Below are 25885 nucleotides of genomic sequence, written 5' to 3' on the forward strand. Positions count from 1 at the left end.
ATATTTTGTTAATGTCACTTTGTTTAAAGTCAAAATATAGTTGTTATTGAGTACCTACTTGCTAATTAATTGTGACAAATATTATATCATATTTTAAAGAAGCCGTAGTATGACGATACTTCGGAAAAATATTCAAATTTTGTTTATCCGCCAATTCGAGAAAAAAAATGGCGGATTTCGAAAAAGGCGGATAACATTTTTTCACCAAAAGATTTTCACGGGGATTTTTTTTTGGTCAATGTACATAATCAACAGCAACAATGTGCAAAGTTTCAGCTTTACACCAATTAAGTCAAGGTTCTGCCCTTTTTTTCGCTTCAACGACTGGACTATAAAGGCTTCCGATATTACTATCAGGTATTGGAGGCTCAAAACTGCTTGGTGTTCCTTATTTGCCTGCACAAACATCCGATTCAAACGGAAAGCAAATAGCCAATGCAAGCATGGAATTGTTAAACAATTGGAACTGTACTGCATGTCTTGCTGCAATGGTGTTTGACACCACAAGTAGCAATACAGGCCACAAAACTGCGGCTTGTATCCAGTGCTGTATTCGTAAAAAAAGCACAGGGTATACTGTCAGATTTTCCAAAATGATAAATAATACACAACTTACAAAATAGTCTTTATTTTACCATAACATGAATTATCAACATCAAAATTATACGAGTACGGAATTAAGTTCATGGTACACCCAGGTACCATTGGTCCTCAAATGGTTAAGTAGTTAGTTAGTAGTTGTCAAGAATCAGTAAGGATAGCATAAGCACTCTCTTTGGAAAACCAGAGGGTATACCATAATTGCTCGAAAAAGCAGAGAGTATACTGCGTATATCGCCGTATACCCTCAAATACAGCACTGCCTGTATCCAAATACAAGATCATCTTGGAAAAGGCCTACTTTGGGCAGCATGCAGGCATCATATTGGGGAGATAATACTGACTCATGTTTGGGAAGAACTCAAAGTAGAAAGCAGCAGTGGACCCAACATTTCCATATTTCAACGCTTTAAAAGCAATTTTCAAACTCTTCTGATAGCGCATCAGGTTGTCTTCATACATCAAAATTGCACGAGGAAATTGATCTGCTTGCCAGCAAGCGGGAAGAATTGTCTGAGCTGATAAATCAGATGAAGCTCCATCCAGAATCATCCAAATTTTTAAGAAGCGACTAATTAAAACTTTTGAATTTGTATCAATTGTACTTAAACATTGAGCCACCTACCAGTAAGGATGTGTCTCTCCAAAGACCTGGTGCATTACACAGAGCCAGGTGGATGAGCAAACTTATATATTCACTGAAAATTGTGCTCTTACAAGACAAAATTCATAAATTGCCCCAAAAAATGCCATCATGAAAGCATCTCAACTCGAATAGTTAAAGAGGTTTCTACAATTTACAGTTTATTTCTATGTATCATGGTGGTTTACATATGTTGAGGCGAAAAAGAAAGTTGATGCTTTCAGAGTCGTTAATGATGCGCTGAGCGAGGCGTCAAGTTGGCCCATGACTTCTTTGTCAACTTCAAACCTTGAAGAACGCTACCAAAACATTCTCCAAGTAGTCGAAAATGCGAGGAAGGTATTACCTAATCAACGTACTCGACAACTACAGTCTGAGGGTACATGGTTTTTAACCATGTAATTGTCAAAGTACTGACTGTATAACTCCATAAAGTGTTGTCAGCTTACACAACGTTGCAATCAGCATTATTTGCAGCCTGTCATAGCATACCAGTAGCCTATTATGCTGCATTTTACTTTGTAATTAGATACTAGATAGTTGTGTGTTATTAATTGCCATTTTACCTTACCATTTCACTATTATTGCAAGCGTTAAAATAAATGTAGGCCTCCATAAATTTTACGCTATTGTGGTTTTGTTGTTAAGTAGTGGATGTCTGGACTCTAAGCATTCTGCTTTGTGTTTATCTTTCTGTGTTACGTTTTTACTGACTATGTTTAGTGTGTAAAGATCCAAATTTTTGTTTTTGAGTCCAAGTTCCGTACAAACATAGCTGAGATTTTGATCTTCAAAGACCAAAAAGTTTTCAATAAACAAAAACGATTAGTTTATGAATGTAGCCTACTTTTGATTCTTCAAATGCTGTAGTAATTTCATCTCAATAGGCATTTTCTTTACATGGATCCTTTTTTATAATGCATGAAACCTCATATTTTTAGGCATTTTTTATAAATTGTTGAACATATACAATTGACACATGGTATGTACGATTGTAAATTAGTAAGTAAGTTTACCAGAAAGTGTTCGAAGTTCAAATACTCCGTAACTGAGAAGAAATGTCTGAGTTTTGATGATCTAGAGAGGGTTTTACTATTGAAATTGTGAAAATTTACCTTTAACAACTTTAAACCTAATCTGCACGTCCAAATTTTATCAAAACTTATTGAAATTTCTCACACATGCTTTTTTTACTAAGTGTCACATATAAAAAAAAGTTCAGGTGTATCGGACGCAATTTTAATTTTTGAGGGGCGCCTGTGGCACCCTAATGAGCAGTCATAATAATAATAACAATAATAGGATGGAGAAAGAAACCGGACATAAAAGAAACCCATCCTCAGGCAAAAGCCCGTTTCAATGTGGCCCAGGAGAGCAGGTGTTGAGCTCTTTCTATGGTTAGACTGCACATCACACGGTAGCCTAAGACGATTGAGGTTTGATATCCAGTTTAAGTTATTGTTTCTTGTCCTGGTGGGTGATGGAATGGATGAGCTGGTAGATGATGGTGTTGATGAAGCTCTCATCCCCTTTTGCGACGTGTCGTGTTGATTATGGAGTATTGCATTTGCTGTTAATATCTACAAACATAAAAGTACAGCACCAGCAATCGATATTATTGTTAGGTAAGCCTAATCTTTTGTAAATAATTTCAGATTTCCACTAAAATCTTCACAAGAATGCAAGAAAGCCTTTCTATTGCGTGTCCGTTTTGCTTAAATGTTGTAATTGTTGTATTTTAAACGTAAAGCCCATAAACCTCAATGGTTAAAATAAATATGTTACCATCATTTGCTAAGTTTCGCACAATAGTCTTAAAATATATATATCATATTCAATTAAAGAGAGAGAAAACTTTTATTTTGTCTGTTGCGAGAATAGTGCGCTACTGTACAATAATAAAAAATAAATAAAATGGCACCTTCAGCATCAGTTGATCTATATCAGTCATCTAGTCAGCAATTTTCATAAAAAAATTATGCTTCCAAAGTGATCGTTAGGTCGCAAAGATTTAGCATTATTTTTTAGGATTGTGCCATCAATTTAGCTGATCCCTGCTTTATACCATGGTGTGGCTTGTACAGAGGGGAGGTCTTGTGATTTGTCAACTCCACCTCTCCAAACCCCAATTTGCCTTTCCAGTTTAGGCTCTAGTCTTGAAGAATTGCATAGGCATATTTGTTACTCGCATTTGGAGACATGGTGGAAACGTTTGTACCATCTGGATATTGTTCAAAGACTTTTTGGCCTCAAGGCTTAAACAATACTGAAGATGATCACATTCCAGACACTACTCTTGACCATAAGGTATGTGATCTATCTGCTATACAGTAATTTTGCAGTTTGTAATCAGCTTTATTGAAAAACTACTGTAGCTCATTTGTTTGGGATGAATATACCTAGTAACAAATGGCCCCATTTCATAAGCTCAGTAATTCATCTTCTGCTTAGATGAAGTGAGCACAACTTTGAACATAATTTCTATGCTTTGAAACAACATCATTCTACCTCATCATTAAGCATAATTATGATGTTTTATTGCCAGTGTGTTTTTAACTAAATTGGCCTTAAAAATTTGAATTTTTTTTGTATATATGTATTGTATATACCTTTAAGCGTATTTTAATATTAACTTATTTTAATCGTGGTCATCCGTATTCCGTAAGAACTGTTTAGTGGGGGCCAGCTGTTTTTAACCACTCATCCTCAATCCTCATCAGTACAACTTCAAACTTAACCATCTTTTTTTTACAATCCTGCACAATAAATATTCTGCCTGTGCTATATTTGAAAACTAAATCTAGGAATCTCACAGAAAATCTAATGAAAGAATCTACGAATGAAACCTTGCAGATTGGAACATTCTTTTTGTCACTAGGAGTTCAGATTTTTGACCTGTTACACAAACAATCATACTGCATGCTGCATATACACAACAATTCAATGTTAACAAGCATGCATCCTAACGCATTATGGACAATTTTGGACATGTTTGAGAAACCACACCTGTGGCATTTGTCCAATGAATAGGTTACCAAAGAAGAATTTTTGCAGTTGCAGTAAGCTCTAAAATCAAGCTTATGTCAATGACTTTTTCCACAGCAACCTTTCAGTGTTTATCATCTGGAACAACCTCATCATATAAGAGTAAAATATGGCCATCTGGGTGCTTCACCTGTTTGCCGAGCAAATGCCAACAAATCTATGCAGCTGTTGCGGCGTGTCTTGCAGCCAGCTATTAACCACGACATTGTTGAAGTTTTCAGAAAATACATATTGGTGAGTTTGTATGTTTTGCTTTCTTGTAAAAGTTAAGAAATACAATTGTAGTAATTTGAGACGTTATATGAAACCATAATTTATGCCATTGAGGCTTTAAATAACAAAGTAAAAATTTAATTTACATGTTTTAGCAATCAGATATGTATATTTTATTAGTATTTTATGATCGTTTATATTTACAGGTGTTCAGAGAAGCTGCTGAAAATGTTTGTGAAAACATGTCTAGAGAGCCATTTCTTTCATCTTCATCTACCAACCTAAATGTGGATACAATGGTATGACAATTTTTATGTATCGTAGATCTCCACTAGCCTATACAGATATCTCATTACTTTTACTAAACCAGACGTGATTTTTTATGTTTTGCTTTGGTTTATTGTTTTTTTTCTCCTGTGCACTGGTGGTAGTAGTCATATTATTTGTCCAGGTGCTACAAGCATGCCTGTGTTTAGATAAAAACACAAAATATTGATTTCAGGTTGCTGAAATTTGCCAAGAATCTTTGAGCAATGCTAAGACACTTTTTAATGTCAAGGAAAGTGCTGAAAGTTCTAAAAGCAAGACTAATGATACCAACGTTTCCTCTTCAAACAAGCTAAGTAATCAAGGTATAAAGATGACTGCAATGCTTGCTTTATAAACATCTGTTATATTTTACCCATTTAAAAATAAGTAGGTCTGCAGTTTTCTAAAAGTTTGTGTGCATTGATAACAGCATGTGTATCATATAGTCTTAAATCCTTTGATGCCTATACAGACGTTTGTATTTTTTTCTTGACTTAATGCGTGATATTAAAATTGTGCGATATTAATTTGAAATAGTGTAATGTTTCATTATTAGATAGTGGCTGATAGCCGTATTGTCAAATTACTGAAGTTCATTAAAACGTCCTGACAGAATGGTATATACTATTTTATAAATTATTGCCACAAAATGGCCTGGAATCGAACCGGAGTCATCGATTCAGCGACATGTGCAAATCGCTCAGCCACTCAGATGGTCTACGACCCTGAATTTAATCACAAAAATAATTTTAATTTGCCAGTATTTGATTGACATTGCACAGTTTTTTTCGAAACAATTTTTCATCTTTCAGTGTCGAGCATTCCCAACCGAATGATCCATGGAAAGCGGCGAGCAGCCAGTCCTGACTTCCCATGGCAAAGAGTATGTATCTGCTCTTAACTTGATTTTGTTGGTCTGAATGACTGAGATGGGATGCAAACCCTATCGATTTGTGTTTGCATTCAAATTTGAGTTCAGTCGTTTTCTGTTGTCTTCAACTTAGCTTGGGACAAAATTACCCAAGTACAAAGTTTACCATATCAATCTTAAAGTTAATGGGGACTTCATTGAAGTTATCCAAACTATTTTTATTTTATTTCCAAACAAATTGAATTCATGAGTGAACTCAAGCTTGATTTTTACAAGAATACGTTTATTCGGAAACAAAAAATGAGTTGTTTGAGTTGGCACTCAGAGTTAAATTCTCAATCAATCCTGTAACACTGTGTTGCCAGCTTGGGCATAAATTACTGCAATTCTCATTACGATATTTTTATTTTATGTGATTTTTTGTTTGTTCAAGGTTGCTGTCATTTTAACTAATCGCTCCACAAAACTAATGGAGAAACACACAAAGCATTTCTTTGAAACTGTTTACTAGTTTGCGAACACTCATTTTTTTCAGATATTGTTTTTGCGGTCTATGATTCGTGCATGATATAGGTTTTTTTTTTTTCGGTGATTTGTCGGTCATTGACCGATTTTTTAGAAAAATGTCCGAAAAAAATATAGTCAATTCGGTCAAAATGTCCGAAAAACTATATAGTCAATTTGGTCAAAAAGGAAATACTTTCATCAGAAAAAATGACCGAATTTTTTCAAGTCATTTTGGACAAATGACCGAAAAGTCTGCGCGCAAAAAAACCCAGAATTAGTCATCGAGCGTCATATTCCTTGCTTAAGCCTGGCCAAGGTTTGGAGTCGTGTATTCCGTACTAATGAAATTACGTCATAATGTGTTGCAACTCCACAGAGACTAAAGGACGGTCAGCATGATATCACCCAACGGAGATCTTTAAGTCCGATACCGAAGGTAAGAGTGCAATTCCATTCAACAATTTGGTGCTTTTGACGATGATTCAACGTGTACAGATGTGTGCTGAATAATACTGATTTGCTGGTTGGAATGTCAATATCAAAAATAATATTTTCGTTCCATCAATATCAAAAAGAAAGATCTTAAGTAGCCTATTATTTCCGTGATTGGGCGAAATAGGTCGGAAGATCTCTGCAATTGTTTTTTTTTGCGTCTCGCCTGGTTTGCGGCTTTTTTCTCTTCCAAACTTCCCCTCATGCTTCCGTTTTCCTCTTTAATTCAACATATTTTTCACCCCTTTAATCACAAAATTAAACATTGTTATTTAACAGAAGCTTATCGATTAACGTTGTTATTAGTTATTTTTTGTGACTACAAAAATATACATTCCTGCCAATGCTAATGTTCAACAAGCTCATTGCTTGTGCAACTGATTCATTCCAGAAACGACCAAAGAATACAGCCCCGCTAATGCCGCCAAGGAGATATGGCAGCCCTCATAGAAACACCAAAGAAATCGTTAGGAAAAAGATCGAGAATGTAAGAGTTTGCTATATATAACTTGGACTCTGTCAACTACTTGTTCGTTTCATGGTGTACGGTAGCCTCCTCAAATATCACAATATTTTTCTCCAGCTTTATTTGCTTTCATGGTGTAATTACTGTGAATCCCGATATTCCGACCACCAACCGATCCTCAGTCAGTGGTCGTGTTAGCTAGTTGTCTCGCCAGTGCATGTTGATCCGCTACTGTCTATTCCAGGGGTGTCCAAAGTCCGACCCGCGATACTTTTTGTATGGCCCGCGTTTGTTGTTTCACAATGTGTTATTTACGGCCCGCGGACTCTCAGAAATCATACCAGTTCAACTTGCATTATTAAAAAAATTGATTAAGACAACATTTTCTTACAGACAAGACAAAAGTTAGAATCATTATTGCGTCATAATTGCGAAATCAACTATTGCTATCCCGCGATTTGTGAGTGTGGCAAGGAGGAACAAACCGCAGACCACATCATCTGTAACTGCGTCATTTACCATGCGCCAAATGGTGTACGTGATCTGCGAGAACTGGATGACGAATCAATTCAGTGGCTGCTCGACATCTGCCCAAAGATGTAGACCGCGTCGCCGCCACTGCCCAAGGGTGGTAAAAGGCAAAGCCCCTCGACCCCTGGAGTTGCAAAGAAGGTTCAAACGAAGGAGTCCCGAAGAGTATAGAAATGAGTAATAGGCGAGCATTCATTCCTTGCTTACGAATTCAACGTTCGCTGTCGGGATTTTGCCGTAATTGAAAAGGACTTGCTAACTATTCACTTTTTTCTGCGTGAACCCTGATGAGGTTCCAGCTCACCTGCAGCTAATTGAGCTTCACTGCGACGCCGAGTGCCGAAGTCGACAGCAACACTGCCAACACAATTCCTTTGTGTGTGTTTTTTTTTATCAGCAGCTGGTTAAAAATAAATTTCCAGAAATGCAAAAGTTTGCAAAGAAAATGTTGGGCTTGTTCGGCTGAACATACTTACGCTTGTCCAAATGTCCATCACTAACCTCGAACCAAGTTTGACCTGGGTATTCAAATCAAGACGTCAGTTTCATCCTCCACATTAACACAGCTGAGTTTTACAAAAATTTTAGATAAAGCAGATAACTGATATCCTAACTTATCACATTGGGTGATATGTGACTAAGAAGATATTTAAACCTGCATATTACTTTGTTGTATATGAAAATGATATGAAATGAAATGTTACTATATAATGCATCTTTGAGCATAACAAGATTATCAGATATTGTTGGTCCGCGGGCTCTTCCGCATTATCAAACTTGACCTGCCTGGGGAAAATTTTGGACACCCCTAATGTATTCAAAACCTCCACTAAGCAGTCGTAATAACTAGGGGCGGTCTAGTCGACGAGGTTAGGACGAGCCTTGGCGTCAAAAGTTTTGTTTTTCAGTGGGATCCGTCTCGTCTGTCGGTCAACACAGAATTTGTGATGGGAACAAAAGCGAACAGGTTGGTGAGCGTGAATTTTGGACTCGTTCGGCAATTAAGTTTGAAACTGTGTCAAAACTGTAGTTCACTGCGATCCGTTGAGTTGATCTACAGTCACTTCATCTTTGTTTCTCCACAGAGCGCTTGGTCTTGGAGCCACCAGAGGCAGAATCTATATGAAGCACCCGGACTTGTTTAAGGTGCTCCTGGTTATTGATTTGTTGAAGAACTGTTATACAAGCTATGTGTTAGCTCAAGTTACTTGTTTGTATAGTCGTACATGTCTTGCACAATATTATTACTGCACATAGTGCTGTTTGGTTTAATTGGTTCGTAGCATATCGACATGGGTTGTAGTATTTCATTTTTTTTTTCTGCCCGGAACTCAGCATGTAAATCAAATGTCTTTGGTCACACCGGATTAAAAAAAATGCTGTTTTTCTGTGTACGATAATGGCCAAACCTGCCTTACTTTTAATAGGTTATTCACATAAAGTACAGTAGTTAGTTACGTTTGACAGATCATCGGTGTTTTTTCTACAATTTGTTCGTCTTTCTCAGTATGCTGGTGATCATGACGACAAGAAATGGATGGTTAAAAATAACTGCATGGCGGCAACTGGAGGAAAAAACGTAAGCTTGATTTATTGAAATTCAAAGAAAATGAAGGGGTGTACCAGCAAACATCTATAGGATTGGCCCATGATACTAGAGAAGGATCCACAGAGGATACAAACTGATATGAATAAATCAACAAGTGAATAAAAAAATAACAGTTAATCTCTCAAGTACATGTAGCTCCACACAGAGTGAAATTTACATGCCTTTTGACGTCAAAAGGCATGTAAATTTCACTCTGTGTGGAGCTACATGTACTTGAGAGGTTAACTGTTATTTTTTTATTCACTTGTTGATTTATTGACTTAGTTTTTGCTGTGAACATGTTTTACAACGTGTAACACAACTGGGTACGGTTTTTTCAAAGGCACAATTTTGATGTTTGATTTTACTCACGCTCTTTTATGGCTGATGATCTCGCTTTCCAAGTGTGTTAATCTTGTTTGTCACCACTTCCATTTCACAGACGTTTCTGATGTTGGCCGATGACGTCATGCAGCTCTTTGAAACCGAGTACAAGTGAGTGAAACTGGCACACAGCGAGATTTGTTTGTATGTTGATAGATTGTTGAATGGGCGTTTCATTTTCAACCCTTTTTAGAGGCTACAGGCGAGGCGGTTTCAAGATTCTAAGAGCAATGACTCTTCTAGGCTAGTGCTTTTTGTTGGAGTTCGCCAATTCACAGTTTCTCGGCATTTTTACAGAGACAGTCCAGGTACCATGCCTGAGGAGCTTCAATTCTTCAAACTTCCCGAGTTTGTGTTGGAGAAGATGCGGAAGTGTATGGTCCAGGAAAAGATTTTGAGGGTTGGAAAGCTAGGAAGCGCCAAACATTCAATCCCAGGTAGTAAGGACTGTCTGCAAAAATGACAAAATCTCCCAACAATTAATCCGCTTTCATGAGATAGAAACTACGCAACTTGGAAAAGGTATGAGTGGTGCAGTTGCTTGTAGGCTCGTCTCGCTACCGATGAGTTGGTACAGCGGATAATGCGCTCGCTTTCCAATGATAAGGTCCTGGTTCGGCTCCCGGCAAACATTGCTCACCTCTACCCAGGGTGTAATAAATCAGGTGAACGTAGTTACTGAAGGGAAAGCAGCCGAGAAAAAAGAATTAGCCACCCTGCTCTCGCCAGTGCCAAAGGTTTAGTATAATGAGAACCTTATGTTCTCATTCTCCGATGCTTGGTTTCAGGTATGGAAACATTTTTACTTTTGTTAGTCTTTGGTCGCTTTGCAGTATTAACTTAAGTCGCCAAGGCTGACCTCTGCAACTAACTAAGTGCAGAAATACGCATTTAGTTCGGTTTTGTGCTCATTGAAATTACACAATTACCTGGATTCGAATTGACTTACTTTTCAACTTTAGATTTACCACCCAGACCCCTGTCTTACACATCGCCGTTATCTGATCCTCCAATAAAGCAACCAAACAACAGGACGATGTAATTACATTGTGTTTTGTAGTTAAGGAGATTCCAGTCATGATCATGGTTTGTAATGAATGCAACTTATTTCTATGCTTGCCTTGTGTATCTTACTGTCAAATATTGTAAATTTAATACGCAGCTGACTGTTCCATGCCATTTGTTTGTTAGAAATCTTTATCCTCCAACTGAAAAAGTCTCTCTGAAAGATTAACACTAGAAGTTTTGCATATTATGGAGGCTTTGAACCACCGTCGCAGGCCTGGTCTGGCAGGCAGTTTGATAGAATGAAGTTTTCACGTCATATTGAAGCGTTGTTGCCTGAATTATTCCACCCATTAGGGTTTTTTCTACTTTGTAATTTGTGTCACTTCATTTTGTGATCTGTAATTTACTGTTGCTGTTAAATCTTAAAAAAATAGTTTTAAAAAATGAATCCTTTTCTTGCAGCCGACAAGCCGCCCAGATGGCTGCTGCCGCTATTAGCGCTGCGTCGTTGTCGCCCGAACTCGGCATGGGCATAACAACAATAGCTGTTTCCCCGCTTCGACCCGTCATGGAGAGCAGCAGCAACAGATCCGACAGTTCCTCTGGAGATATGGCATCGGACAATGATATCAACAACTGAACGTCGCTGTGATCAATGCAAATGCCATTGAATTGTCAGCCAAAAATATCAAACTTTCCGAGCGACGCTCATGCTATATTGCTGAAAGTGTAAACTGATTGCGCTTCAATGCTTTTCTACCGTTTAGGCGCTTTGCGCATGCTCAGAGTGAATGGATTGCTCAGGAGAAAGCCCATTAACCGCTTCAAGTCTCATAGAATGCTACAAATTGGTACAAATCCTACGAACAGAAAGTGTTTGTTTTAGACCGCTGCCGCGCACCGAGACAATATGGAAAGTTGCGTTTATTTTTAGATTCATACCAAACTTGTTTATCGCGCCATCTTTCGCTTTTTTTTATTAGTGAGGCTGACCGTGTGTTGTAAAGGGTGGAGCAAAAAAGCTACATCTTGCTGTTATGTATTTAGTGTCGCTTCCATACCTCCTATGTTTCTTTTCGTAAAAATAACATTTGTCTGCAAAGGCAACCGCACTATCGGTGCCTGCAAGTTCAAATATCGCTTGTTCATCTCCGTATGACGTCACCTGTCAACTTGGTTGGCATCGATGTTAGTGCTTTGAAATCGCTATTCCAGTGTCGCCTTTGTTATTATCAACTTGTTGGTGACACCGCAGGTTAGCCAGCGTATCGTCGTCATATGAAATAGAATTGAGTCAAAGTTTGTTGCGGCGCATTTCGTGTTGGTATTTTGAACCATCGCAATGTTTCGTCAATAATGAACAGACTTTTTTTCAACCAACATTAATGGAAGTGTAACTTGGGAAGCTTAGCTGCACCGTCGTAAGCTTCGCTGTCAAGCAATAAATATCTCAACAGAATTGCCCTATCCAAGTCAGTATTTCATGCAAGCAACAGTAGATTCAGCTGTGGTTAAAACCCTACGGCTTACATAGAAGTCTCACAACATGCAAGTGTGTCAAGAAACCTGCCAAAACCAGATCTTCTACCCATGAAAATAATTCACGATCACGAAGAAAACCAGACAAACATATGGCTGCTTTGAGTTTATTTTACATATTTTTGTGTCCAAATTCGAGTAGTTTTATCAAATCCAATAAAAAATTAGTTCTAAGTCAATTGTTGTACGTTTAGATACATGTCTTATTTTTATGTAAATATATTGAAAAGCTAATATTCCATAATAAAAAATTCACATTCGTTCTGTAGAGTTAGGCAGATCGGAAAGGAATTCTCCACTTTTGCCTTGAAAAAAAGCTGGTTGGAAGTGTGGTGTATCTTGGGCAAGAGTACTCTCAATTCGAAGCAAAAAAGTTAAAAGCCCCTGATTAAAACGTCCACACTAAAACAGTTCATTGAACCATTTGTCTGATGGAGAGGGTCTCTAACTTTGTTAGACCGAAAACAAGTCATTTTTTGAAACTACAAACAGACGCGTAACATTTTTTGCCAAATTGGATCGACAATTGCAAGATTTACAATGCTTGCAAAAGCGTGTAATTCGCATTTTGCAATGCCGGTTTACGTTCACATCCCAAAAGCTTAGGGCGAACACTTTATGCCAACTGGCTAAGTTAAACAAAGATAAGAGCAAACTTGTTGAAACAGCTTTGAAAAAAAAATCGAAAACGTTTTAGCTGAAATCTTAATCGAAAAAAACGTCACAATTTTTTCAGCGGATCAAAAAAAGTCGAGTTGATCCACAAAAATGGCGGTGGACTTGAGTAAAACGCTTCGATTAAGGCAAATTGCTTCGAAGAACGTGAGCTGTGATAGAGCTCCCTGTAAGTAGGAATTCATCACACACATAAAAATAAATTGGTAGACGGCGAAACAAGTTCATTTAACAGAAATCGACACAGGAAAATGCAGTTTTACCAAACGTGGTCGGCACTTCTTTCTTCACTGCTTGAAGCAACACAGAAAGAAGACAATGAGGGAGATTTGAAGACTAACACGACTTGGATGCATCAAATTTTAAATTACAGGAGCTGCTAACAACGAAATTAGCTAACTTTTGTAGCCTACTTATAGTAAATACACAAAAGCCTGTGTTTGAGCAGTAGATGAATATAGAGTAAAAGAGTCATGAAACAGCTGGATAGATGCGTGTACTACAGTACAACCATGATGCCGCTGGCAAAATGAAACATGTTTACACCATTTCAACGCTTTCAGATGTTGAAACAATGTAAAATAGTCACTAGCCAGCTTGAAACAAAGTTATTGGATTGTGAAAGTCAATGCGACAAAATTTCACACATGGTGATGATTGTTATTTTCTCAGTAGAGTACGTGTTGGGAAGTTTTGCATCAAAGTCGTAACCAGCAATCCAGAAAGAAGCGTACAACAATGCCTTGGCATAACTTACCACGCCAGCATGATCACAATACATTGCTTCAAATAATACACACGGGAAAAATAAATACAAATTCATTCTAACGAAAGTTCAATTCGCGTGTGCGCGGCTTGAAACAAGAATCTGGGCAGATAAAATTGCCATTTTCTAACGACTGTTATGTTATTAACTAGTCTGCAATACATGTTAAGATAGGAAAACACACGTGGGCATTAGCTGGAAACAAATCCACGAAGAGCACCTTTAATGCAACCTAGAAATTAAAGGCATCTAGAAGACATTCAAAAGGTAACATAGAAAATATGTTTTGTTGCGCAGATGATATGTCTTAAGCTGCGGTAACTTCAACAGTGGATAAAACATAACTCTGAAGTCTCGACAGATGAATATTAATTGAACGGAGTGTCGAACACAGCAGACTTCGTGTGTATGGGGCAACAAGAATGAGTCGCAAATTACAAGACAATATCGTTGCCTGTGAAATTGATTAACTTGCGGGTCATAATTATGTTGGAGTACAGACGATACTTGCGGATGCCCAAATCATAGTGACACACGAGGCCTGCCAAAGTGCGAACCTATAGCAATGACTAGGGGCCGATGTAATTTTGATTTTGAACTCTAGACCGAATGCACTTTATATCTCTTTCAAAAGATAGTTTTGAAAATCCAAATGGTCGAAGTGTGATCACAATAACCTACAACTTTCACTTTCTTGTTTAAAAAATGACAAATCTATCGGTGTTTCAGTAAAAACTTTTCGGATTTTCTGCACAAGTGCCAAAATTTAGTTCATTATTCGCATGATAACAATAACACAAAAGTTCACACAACATATACCCAAGACTATATTTATCAACTGCTACTCCAACTATCAATTGCGATTTTGACTGCCATTAAGCGTTGCAGATCGGCCTCCAGTCAAATTTGAAGCTTGCACGTTGGAATGGCCTGTTTATATACTGTAGGTCGCTATGCTTCAAACTATTTCAGTGCGGTTGTTTAACGAACATAACACGCGAGTAATTAACGAAACGAAATAACGTATGCATTACCCCGTAACCAAGGGTACTTGATAGTTCAACGATGAAAGCAGAAATGAACCATCTTTAAAGCGGCTCTGAGATCAACTTTAAAAATTCAATAGTTTTCCCTAGGCTATTTACCTAAGTGATAAGGTGGCAGGCTTGAAATGCAACAGCTTTGGCGGTGTGACCTGTTTCAGCAAACTGTGAATTTAAGTTGCTTGCATACGGATGTTGAGGCCAAGCAAGTGAAACAGTAGAGATTTTTCATCGGGTTTAACTCGTTGAAGACAGCAATGTCATTTTTAAGAACAAAAACCATGCACCATGAAGACTATGCTTCAGTTGCGAGAACGAACGGCTTACTTTGATATTGTTGTATGCGCAGGTGAGTGTGACCTGCACGACGTTAAGGGGACACTCCTGATATTTTAATTGCAATTTTCATACTCTTCCCAAAGATATATAATATGTAGGGTATTTTTCAAGTTAAGAACATTTTTCAACCAATTTATTTTGGGTGGTGTTGAAATTGATATTCCATCAGGAGTGTCTCCTTAAAGTGAAATTACATCGTCTCCATTTTAAAAATCGACCGCTGAGCTGTAATTTTCATAAAAATAAACAAAAAAAATACGTTCGGTTGCAGCAAAAGCAGAGTTGTAGCGGGTAGCAGGGTAGCTGCCCGGGTAGGCTGAGTTTTTTTCTTTTCTTTTTTCATAAAAAAAACGTTTTTTTTTTTTTGAAGGACATGGCTAGATCTACAAAGTTAGTCTTCTGCTCCAATTTGGAAAAACTTCAAAGTTGTAAAACAACAAATTTGTGGCAACACCTGTGATGGAACAAAGCTTTTTCTCAAAAAATATCAAATAAACACTGCTGAAATAAATACTGCAAAGTTTGGATCTTCATCGAGATTGTTATATTTTCTAGCATTAGTTTAGTCGCAACTATTGCTAGAAAGAAAAAAAGGAATTTATATGTTTGAATTAAAATTCTTTACATTTAGCAGACTTGGCAACCAGCAACCCACTGCCTGGGAGAATGATTTTTCACGTAAATGCATAATCAAACAAATTCCGCAAAAAATTTTTTTTAGGTTGTTTTTACGTGATAAAACCCACTTTTGTCTATCAAACATGTTTTTTTTACCAAAAAGCCCGTATTGCCCATAAAAACCCGGGCGGGCTGGGTTTTATTAAGAAAAAATACGGGATTTTTAAACCAAAGGAAAAAGCATTCTTCTGCTGCAACGTTAAACAAAGATAAAAACCATTTGTTTGTGCTTGATAGTTTCCAAGCAAAGTTGTTGCGTAGCGATGTGACAAGAAAGTGGTTTGCTGCACGAAAACCGTCATGTGAAAAGACTTGATCAAATGTGAAAAAATTTGACCAAAAACATCCAATTAGTGCATTCAAACCAAAACATAGATGTTTTCTGTTGTCTACCTTTATATTAGACGCATAACGCGGATTTGGTGAAGAGAACGCTGTCCAAATAATACCTGCAGCGATATCGCTAAATGCAAACCGCAGAAAAAAAACCAACAAAATTACTTATCACAATATCAACACAAACCCAGCCAGCAAAAATTAGCTTGATTTACATTCTTTCAACGTCTGGCGATGCTGAAACGATGTATAAACCCGTTTTTTTGCTGGCTGGAAAAATAAAGGTAGCAAAGAAAAAGTAACAGTTTCAAAATACAAAAACAAAAAACAATAACTTAAAAGTCTTCGATCCTTCAAATGCGAAGCAGCTGACATGGAGTGATGCAGCTTTTGGATCCTGTGTGTTTCCTCTATTTCCCTCTAGCCATCATTGTTTATGATTGAGACGCTGCTACCTTGCTATGATCCGACTTGACCTTGGCCGCTCGTGTCAATCAACAAGGAATTTTAAAGGGAACGATGGCCGTGAGCAAAAGCTACCGTCTGAACATTGAATTACAGTCGCCCGAATAAAAAATGAAAACTTTTGCTGGGGGGGGGGGGGGGGGAGAAACAGTTCCTGTGGCGTTTCCTTAGTTTGGTGGTTTTGCAAACCCAGCTCTCAAAAACTATTGTCTTCGCATTGGAGATCGCTGGGTTGGAAATGGCTGGGATTTCAGTTTGCTGCTGGCGGTTGTTGGTAGCCTTGCACCATCTGTGGAGGATGTGGATGGTTTTGGTCTGCAACAAAGCAAGCATTGTGATGAGAAACGATACAATCGGTTTTCAAAATCAACAACTTCCACGTCTGCCAAACGGTCCGAACCGCAAGGTTGATTTAAGGTCAGTTTCACAGTGCGGACAAAACCAAGCTTTCAAATGGCCGCGAAAATGAGAAAAAATAAAGCATAACAGTTCAGTTGAACAGCAAAAACCAAATCAGAACACCAAGTCGTTGAGAATCCAAATGGTAAGTTCGTATTTTTTACATTGATCCGACGTCTCCTGACGTTAACATGCAGAAGATGGTCTGATTTGCTTGGAGCTAATTGCTTCAGCATTTACGACACGATCAAACGGTCGCATCCACTATCTGCAGACAGCTGCTGAGTGAAAACTTAATGAAAAAATTATATAGCGTTAAAATAACGCCAAAAAACGCGATTTGAAGTTTGAAGTAAACCAAACGTTGCCTACTCACACTGGTGCCTGCCGGGATACTGTTGCTGCACCGTAGCAGAGGAGGCAGCAGCGACTGGTTGCATGTAACCATGCTGGCTGGGCGGATTCGGGTTGGACGACATTTGCTGGGCTCCGTTAGACAGGACCATGTAGGTAGGAGGGTTGCGGGGCTGCATGGTCGGGTACGATCCGTGAAGTCTACAAATATGATAACGAGTTTAGTTTTATTCAGCTGGAAATTTAAAAGCTAGAAGTTCACGGTGGAGATAAATTTTGAAGTGGAATATACAAGTGGAATCATTTCTGCATTACGTGACTATGATATATGTGAAGTGAAACGTTTAAAATTAGCTGTTTCGTTGTCACTTAAGCGCGCGAGATCAAAATGATATGGTACCGAAAAGTGGGACGTGTTACAACACGTACGTGCTAGGTATAATGTGGCCGTGCATTGACGGGTGGGCTAAGATGGGTTGGTGGTAGTAGTTCTGGTGTGATCCCATCACAGCGTTTTGTGCCGGGGGGTGTATCTGTGCCGAAGGAGTCGCCGCCATGTTAGTGCCGGACTGTGCCTGTACGTTCGTGGCGGGGCTGGTGGGTGGGATATGTGCCTGCAAAATAATGATTAGTTTATCAGCTTCAAACCAACCAATGAAGCGGCGCACCCAATAAAGAAGCAATGCAAGAAGGACAGTCAGATTGAAGCAAGAAGTCTAAGGCAAAACCTTCAATGGTAGATAAAGTCTTATAGCTTCGAAATGGATTACACAGCACAAACTCAACCAAGTCACTGTTTTATTACACTGATTCAACGTTCGCAGATGCTGCGTACGATAATACGTAAAATCATGTGGTGACGAATACCAGACGCAAATTTGTAAGCCAAATTGTAGGTGGATAAACGCAAAAGACAAACAAGCGTACCGGACTGGGTGTGTGTGCAGAATGGGGCCTCTGCTGCTGCTGCTGTTGCATGTAGGATGCGTTAGACTGCTGTTGAGGCTGCTGCGCTTGCTGTTGTTGCGGCTGCTGTTGATGATGTTGCTGTGGCGGTTGTTGTTGTTGAAGCTGCACTTGCGATGATTGAAAGTTTGCTGTGAAGAAAGACAATGCATATTGAACAAAGTGACAATAAATTCGGCACTCAACACACAACAAAAACTTGCAACAACCATTTTCGTGCATTGATTCAACGTCGGCAGATGCTGAAAAAGGACATATTTGCTGGCTGGAAGAATCTTACCAAACAAGGGTGGCTCGGTGGTGTAACCGGCTTGTAGTGCTCTTGGCGTCGCGGATTGGACAAGTTGCTGGTTGTGTGGGGAATAAACCACAGATTCTGCGTTCTGGTAAGGCATCTGGTCAAAAAGAAAATACTGGTACAGACTCTCAATGCTGATGCATCAAAACGTTTGTCAATTCTATCAACACGTCGCCAGACAACGAAAGTTTTTGTTATGTTTACCAGTACAACTGGCCATTTATACATCGTTTCAAAGTCGGTAGTCAGACCTTAGATAGCCGCAGCTTTCAATCAAATTGCTTCGTATTTGTCAATCCAACAATAGGCGCTATTAAAAGTTTTAGTTATTATTTTTTTAATATAGGCTACCTGCCTTTGGGATATGAGATACAAGGTACAATATACAAAGACTAAAATACCTAAAAAATAGAACATATCATTCAGTGAAAGATACATTGGTTAGTAAATATCAATAAAAATATAAAAACCTGGGGGGGCATGACTGCGTGTTGCCCTGGTGTGGCCATTTGCTGATGGGCGCCTTGGGCGGGGGCGAACACCAAGGGGGCCTGAAACTGTTAAAAAATATCGCGCCATGATCAATCAATTATTAACCCTGTTTCTGCAATAATGTCGCAAGCGACAAACCGACGGCAAAGACAATGGTTTTCACGGCTTTAAGAACACAGACACTTCTTCCTGTTTTTTCGTCTCATTTCCCGGATGTCGGGGTAGGACGGTGTCTGGCAAGGCACATATAAGTGCCTTGCTAGATAAGTTGCATTAGCAGTCAAAATAAGTAAACAAAATCAGCCATGTTCAGAAAATTTATTAATAAAGTTTTCGCCACCGTAAAGGCGGCTCCTTCAGTAGCTGGAAATGTACAGACAAGCGAAAACACAAAAATTAATTCACCAGTGAAATCTACTGTGAAAACCATTTAAAAAAACAACTTCTTAACAGTTGTAGGGCTGCATAAGATTTTACGGTTCTGCAACTACGTACAAGAGATAGACTTACTGCGTGTGGGTGATAGGCATGTCCTTGTGCAACAAAAGCGTGACCGGCAGTTGTGGGGTGAATATGGGGGGCGACATGAGGGGCCACCCCTACAACAGGTCCTTCTGCAATTGAGTTACTACAGTAATAAACAGAAAAAAGGCTATGATATTTTTACTACAGTGAGACAATGCCGTATAATTTATAAATTTCAACATTATGCCTTGCTACATAATGTGAAACGACATTAAATCTGAGGAACCAGTTTTGGAGAAAACTGAGTGACTCGTTCCGAAAATCGGTTACAACTTCATCACGGAAGCACGCAAGTTATTACGTTTAAGAGTAAAAACGCACCCTGCTTCGGCACTTGTGTCTTGACGTACTGCACAGGTATTGCTGGGGTAGCAGTTGGAGCGATCACTTGACCAGGATTGGAGTAATAAGTCCCCGAGCCAGGCTGGGTTAAAAAATATTGCAATGTAATAATAATAGTTTTAATCATGTGTGTTTTTATCCAACGCGGTAATCATGGGGGATAATCAATAATCATGTTGTGTTCTCAGCACTTTACAGGTACTTTCAGAGCAAAGGAGTCAAATATTACGGTACCGTACCCTTAATGGTGAGTGCCAACCAGGAATGAAACTCATTGCCATTTTTTAAGTCTTCGTAAGATTCGACAATGATATCGAGCAGGCGTTTACAGATTCAAAAGCAGGAAAGCCATCCACTCAGCCATCGAGCTGGCACAATATCAACAAAGACTGTTCGTTATGAGCTGGCTAATGGACAACACAATAACCCATCCTCGGTTAGAAGACTTTTGAAACGCAACGTCATTTCGACAAAGGATTGCACAGGGATTCATGGGATTGCATAACATACATCAAGCGATACTACACTTCTTCGTGGCCGTGCAAGCATATGCACTCTGATGTCGCTATCTGTATCTTAATGATAGTGGAAGTTAGCAAGTAAACAACAATACAAAGCCACGGGGCTAGATTAAGCCCTCGCCCAGACAACAAATCAGCCCAAACTGTCTAGACGTTGAATTAATGTAAAGGGGGGGTAATTTCTTGGTTGAGCGCTGGTTATCAAAAACGTAGGAAAATCTCAAGATATTAACAGTTACGTCATGTTCTAGAACAGGGGTGCACAAAGTTGTTTTTCGCCATAAACCGTTATTTTGCTTTTTGCAAGTCTTGGCGCAATAAATTTTCACTTATTTTTCCTTGAAATTCGGCCTAAGCTATAAGATTGTATTTCTAGACTAGAGCAAAGACGGGGGCTACAGATAGTGTTCGGGCGGACCGCATGCGACCCGCATTTTGGGCACGCTGTTCTAGAATAGAGCAAAGACGGGGGCTACAGATAGTGTTCGGGCGGGCCGCATGCGATCCGCACTTTGGGCACTGCTGTTCTAGAATGTAACGTATAATAACTTTGTAATACTTAGCATAACCAACCTGGTGTGGAGGGGGGGCAGGGGTAGACGACTGGGGGGTAACTCCGCCCCCGCCACTTTTCTGCATTACAAATAACATTAAACATTTCATTGACGTAAATCAAACTTCAAGCATATAATAGATTGAGTTTCGCATTCAGCAGCATGATGGTTGTTTATTTCACAAGTGTAGATACAAACTGATTGTTTTAGCCTGATGCCGCAAATTCTCTGTGGTAGTAGCGGTTTGCCACGAGCTTACGGAGCACAGTTCTCAAGTTATGACGGAATTCAAGATATGCACTAATTTAACTATCTAATTAAATAAGAAAAATGCATTTCTTCCTTATAAAAACAAATCTTCAAAGCGTGGCTTCTGCATTGAGAATGCCAACCTTTCACGGTCCATCAAAAATGTCTTCAAACACCCAGTTCGTGGGTTGCGAGCCATAGGTTATGAACCACTGCACTGAGTAGACATAAAGACGGAGCTAAGCTTGCAGTAGACATTTTGAGACATCTCAAACAATAATTATACGCCTTCGATGCATTGAGTTTTATGCGAAGGTTACGTGAAACTTACCGCAGTAAATGAACGGGGCGTGAACTCTTTAGCATTGGGATCAAGCTGCTTTCTGAAAGCAAAAGTTACACAAATCATTACACTGATAACCTACACCAGTGGCTTTCAACCTCTCATAGTCTGTGGCCCCCTTTCATAACTTTTGGCCTACTTGCCCATCAATAAGAAATCCCTAGGTCTGTTGTTAAAGTATTTTCATTTGTTGTTTAATTTGCCAGGTTAATAATAAAAAAGTCAATAAACGTAAGTCTAAACATAACTGCATTCACATTTCACACTCAAAGAATTCAACCGAGGGCCCAGTTGAGAAACCTTGACCAACACCACTTTACCGTCTTTGCCTTACCAGTCAGCAAAATCCAATCTTTTTACATAGATTCAACGTCTGCAAACGTTGAATCAATGTAAAAAGGATGGATTTTTGCCTGATGGGTATTTTCTTCCTTACTTGTCCTCGGGGAGGGAAGCAGCTTCGGTGGGAGCGTCTGATGGAGTTGGAGCACTTGAAGATGCTGCAGCGGGAGTAGTCGAAGTGGTGGCGGCAGGAGTGGGAGCATTTTGAGTAGGAGCTGGAAGTAAATTTGATTTGTGTCACATTATCGTTTATTTTTGTATCCAGGCTTACATTATCGTATAAACTTGCAACGTTGCTAACAAAAAGGAATTTGTTGAAATACCTGTCTGTTGAGAGGTCATATCAGTTTGGGGGGACACATACGGGCCTTTTGCTGCGCTAATTGTGACTACATCACTGGCTGTGGTAGTGGCGAGTGGCGAGGGGACGTTGATGGACGGCTGCGGGGGTACACTGGTGGTCTGGACCACTTGGGCTTGTGGTTCTAAACAACAGGGTGCCATCAGAAACTTGTTAAAAAGAGATAAAAAGTCAAATATGACAATTTTTCCAAGATACTTATCTCAGAGGTTTAAATACCAAAATGTTTTATGTCTCAATAAGTGTTTAAGAGCCTGTAGCAACAGAAAAATTTACACTAAAAAGTTAAGCATAATCTTAGGTTTCTTAGCTAAGCAATTGTCACAAACAAATTTATGTAAAATAACTCCATATATTTATAATCTATTTGAATAAGTTTGAACATTGTGATTGCAGATGCAGAGGCAAAAAAAAACGGGGACAGCGCATAACTTTTTTGGTAAGTTTTTATTGATATGCCTGGCTCGACAGTAGTGTATTGAGTACTTTTGTTTGCAGCTTCTGCATTCTGAAATACACAGTAAACGATATACATATAAATATGCTTACGACAACAGCATGGACATTGGACACAGTTCAAAGAGTTGATATGCTTCAGTTGTTATGTTAGTGCGTGCTGCATACAAACTTGATTGTAAAATTTATGCCTCATCGCACCAAATACTGTACAAGGGATGAAATGCAGAATTCCATAAGACCAGCAAACGGCAACTCAACGCTTAAAAAGCATTTAAAATATGCCAGAATGAATCGAAAGTGTATTTAAAGTGCTCTGGAAACGAAGGCTGCTTTCCTTCATCTAACAAAATCATTAACTCCTGTAGATGTGGCAAAAAATGTGTTTTTCTTACCTTGCAATTGCCACATGCTGACAGGAGGGATCGGCATGAGAGGTTGCGGTTGGAGGAGAGCTTGGGCAGGCATCGCTCCTCCAGGAACAATGAGAACTCTTCCTGGTTGGGGAATTTCCATGCCTTCAACGCTTTGGTTACGTACAACCGAGACAGGAGCATGATGCATAGCTTGGGACTGCTGCATCACAGGAGGAGCCATTTGTTGGGATGAAACGGGCTCTAAAACGAGAATAAGGAAAAAGTATAACTTTATCGATCATTATCTCGATCTTCTTCTACAAGAAGATTAACTTGATTTCTAGCGTGTTTTTGACCAATTTTTTTTTTTTTATAAAATAGTTTGCATTATTAAGGTAAAGGCCACGTTAAGTAAGTTAGAGTTTAGACAAGCCGGTAGTACTAGTAGTCAGAGAGAAAACTTAGTAAATGAAACGGGCAACCAGGAACAAACACCTAACACCCAATGAACATTGCATCTTATTTCTATTGACTTCCGCCTGTGTTGTTTTTAGGACTCTGAAGAGCTTCAGAATGAAACATTGCATCAGGGCTGTACATTTGGGCAAAAAAATACTACTCATCGGTTTATAACTGGCCGACTCCGGCTTCAGTGTTGCCAGACTTTTCTTTTATATTTTTTCATTGTTTTAAATTTAATTTCACTTAAGTTGTGATCAAATTGAAACGGCGGCTTTCACAATAACTGGTAAGAACAACCACTTCTATTTTCTGGTAAACTTTAGAGCGCAACACGGATCAGAAACAATTTTTTGAAAAAATATTGCAAGCAAAATTATATTGTTTATGCATCAAGCTGGAGTCGGCCTTTTCTTTAACGACTCCGACACCGGACACGCCAAAATCCTTCCAGCTCAACAGCGCTGCATTGCATAAAGCAAAATACAAGTCATGTACATGACCACAAAATGCAATACCTTTGGATACGGGTGCTACAGGTTGGGGGGTGACCTGGCCAGCTGATCCGGATCTTGATGTCTTGCTCATGGAGGCAGGAGAAGCTTTGGATGGAGGTGGAACCTCTGCACTGGATGCAGCAGTGGCGGGCGGCTTCATCTGTGGCGGAGGAGCTTGTGACTTTGATGGGTCCCCGGTGGACTGGTTTGTGTCGGCCAACTAAGATTCATGCCAAAAGTTGGGTATTAGCAACTCAAATTTCTCTGGTTACTCTATAATTGTAAACATTGTTAACAAGTACTAATAAGCACTGACACTCAGACATCAAATCAGTGTTATTTCCATTGATTCAACATCATGAGATGTTGAATCAATGTAAAAAGGTTTATTATGTTGGCTGGAGAAAAACTTTCTGTTGTACTGGCTTGTTCAGATGAAACAGCAGAGGAAAGTAGCCCATTCCTTCATAAACAAGTGGCTGTTTACATACAAAAGAATAATTAAAATAGATCATACTGTTTAAGCCGTACCTTAAAATTTTTTGAGAAATCGGTCAGCTCCTTTTTAAGATTTGTCTTCGAAGATCCGGTGCTTGAAGATTTCAAGATTCCAACTGTGGGCGATGGAGTGTGGCTTGCCGCGGTCATGGAAGTCTTAGACAATCCAGTCGCCTTAGCTGAAAAAGTCGTGAACTTAAGAGGTAAAGCCGATTTTTGTCAGATAAGTGTCGAATTGACAGGCAGCAGAAATGTTTTCGAGAGTCTGTTGATTCGTGGATATGTGTTCACAAAGTGTGCAATTACAGGGGTTTGGTTTCGGCTAACAGCTGTGCCTCCTTGACACGAGCAGGTTATCACGGTGAGCTTAAAACTTGCTTCTCTTCTTCACTAAGATGCTGACGACGTTCTAGAAGCTTCAACAGGCGATAACACCTCGTTGAAAATATTACCACGAGGGACACATTAAAAAGCTGGCGAGAAGTTAGTTGAATTACCTTCCGAGGACAATTTACGAGATGATTGAGTTGGGACCGTAGGAGCAGCAGTAGATGCTGTGGAAGAAACAGCAGAGGTGGACGAGGGATATCTCTGTTGCATCGCCATCATCGGTCTCGGAGGGATTGGATTCGTTTGAGCAACCATCATGGGAGGGACACGATTTGCTCCCATCGCTGGACTTGGAGGAGAATGACCTTTGAGGAGTAATGACCAAATATTTACGCACAGTCTTTCTATTTTGAATATATTTTTCTTTTTTGAAACTTTCTTCACTTAAAAAAACGTTTAGCGACTTTGACTTTGATAAGTTCCAGGTTGAGTTTTCTTTAATTAAAAAAAAAGAAACATAAAGCAACCACGAAATACGTTTTATTGTGATTGAATAGAAATCAAAACAATGGCTAGACAGATTAAAAGCCCAACTGACATAAACAAATAAATTACCTTTAGGAGAGAAAATCAACCTCGTTCCTTGAGCGCTTTGTGGGCCGCCAGTCGTGGGCATAGTGGGTCGATAACCAGGAGCGAGGGGCACGTAGCTCCTATCAGGATAAGGCCCAGATGAGGGCTGCCCGCCACTATGTGCAGGTTTGGGGTTCGAGTTGTTCTGCAGGACCGACGAGTAAGAATTTCCTAAAAAAATCGTTCTTTTTAGAACTAGAAGTTAATAAAATATGTTTCGTAGCTTCCTTTGTCTCACGTAAAATATTTAGGGTACATCGATATGCATTAGCTGCAGATTGCTCCCTACATTAATACTTTATCTGTTTATCATTACATATAAAATCTTCTTTCACAAAACTCGACCAAGTATTAAACTTTAAAAAGCGTGACTGGGATAACTCAAAATCTTATTGTCTGTCTTTTTGAGACC

At 39.1% G+C, this 25885-nt stretch overlaps 2 protein-coding genes across 3 annotated transcripts in view; one reads left to right on the forward strand and one right to left on the reverse strand.

The window, feature by feature from the left end:
* Positions 1-1362: 1362 nt before the first annotated feature.
* LOC145769709 (deoxynucleotidyltransferase terminal-interacting protein 1-like) lies at positions 1363-12555 on the forward strand. Of its 2 annotated transcripts, none has more exons than XM_082581388.1 (14): positions 1363-3550; positions 4346-4522; positions 4708-4800; positions 5004-5133; positions 5623-5693; positions 6565-6624; positions 7072-7167; positions 8586-8644; positions 8763-8823; positions 9185-9256; positions 9708-9760; positions 9947-10086; positions 10612-10735; positions 11120-11257. In XM_082581388.1, the coding sequence occupies exons 1-13, from the start codon at positions 3443-3445 to the stop codon at positions 10689-10691; spliced, it is 1200 nt and encodes a 399-aa protein (XP_082437514.1). In that variant the 5' UTR covers positions 1363-3442; the 3' UTR covers positions 10692-10735; positions 11120-11257. The 2 variants fall into 2 exon arrangements, with proteins under 2 accessions (XP_082437514.1, XP_082437512.1); XM_082581386.1 differs by having other exon boundaries at positions 1366-3550; positions 10612-10687; positions 11120-12555.
* A 2778-nt stretch (positions 12556-15333) lies between these two features.
* The window catches only part of LOC145769144 (uncharacterized), a 33476-nt gene continuing 22924 nt past the window's right edge, over positions 15334-25885 (reverse strand). Inside the window, exons 15-31 of the mRNA XM_082580736.1 lie at positions 25456-25644; positions 25008-25205; positions 24544-24689; positions 24034-24232; positions 23096-23317; positions 22207-22368; positions 21978-22098; positions 21530-21581; positions 20969-21028; positions 19854-19956; positions 19518-19621; positions 18986-19072; positions 18498-18612; positions 18179-18348; positions 17681-17865; positions 17274-17452; positions 15334-16813 (exon numbers count right to left, since the gene is read on the reverse strand). Coding sequence (XP_082436862.1) covers positions 16749-16813; positions 17274-17452; positions 17681-17865; positions 18179-18348; positions 18498-18612; positions 18986-19072; positions 19518-19621; positions 19854-19956; positions 20969-21028; positions 21530-21581; positions 21978-22098; positions 22207-22368; positions 23096-23317; positions 24034-24232; positions 24544-24689; positions 25008-25205; positions 25456-25644 — 2357 coding nt within the window. The 3' untranslated portion in view covers positions 15334-16748. The remainder of the gene's footprint in view (positions 16814-17273; positions 17453-17680; positions 17866-18178; positions 18349-18497; positions 18613-18985; positions 19073-19517; positions 19622-19853; positions 19957-20968; positions 21029-21529; positions 21582-21977; positions 22099-22206; positions 22369-23095; positions 23318-24033; positions 24233-24543; positions 24690-25007; positions 25206-25455; positions 25645-25885) is intronic.

This window comes from Aplidium turbinatum, chromosome 4 (assembly GCF_918807975.1).
Source record: "Aplidium turbinatum chromosome 4, kaAplTurb1.1, whole genome shotgun sequence".
NCBI classification, from domain to species: domain Eukaryota; kingdom Metazoa; phylum Chordata; class Ascidiacea; order Aplousobranchia; family Polyclinidae; genus Aplidium; species Aplidium turbinatum.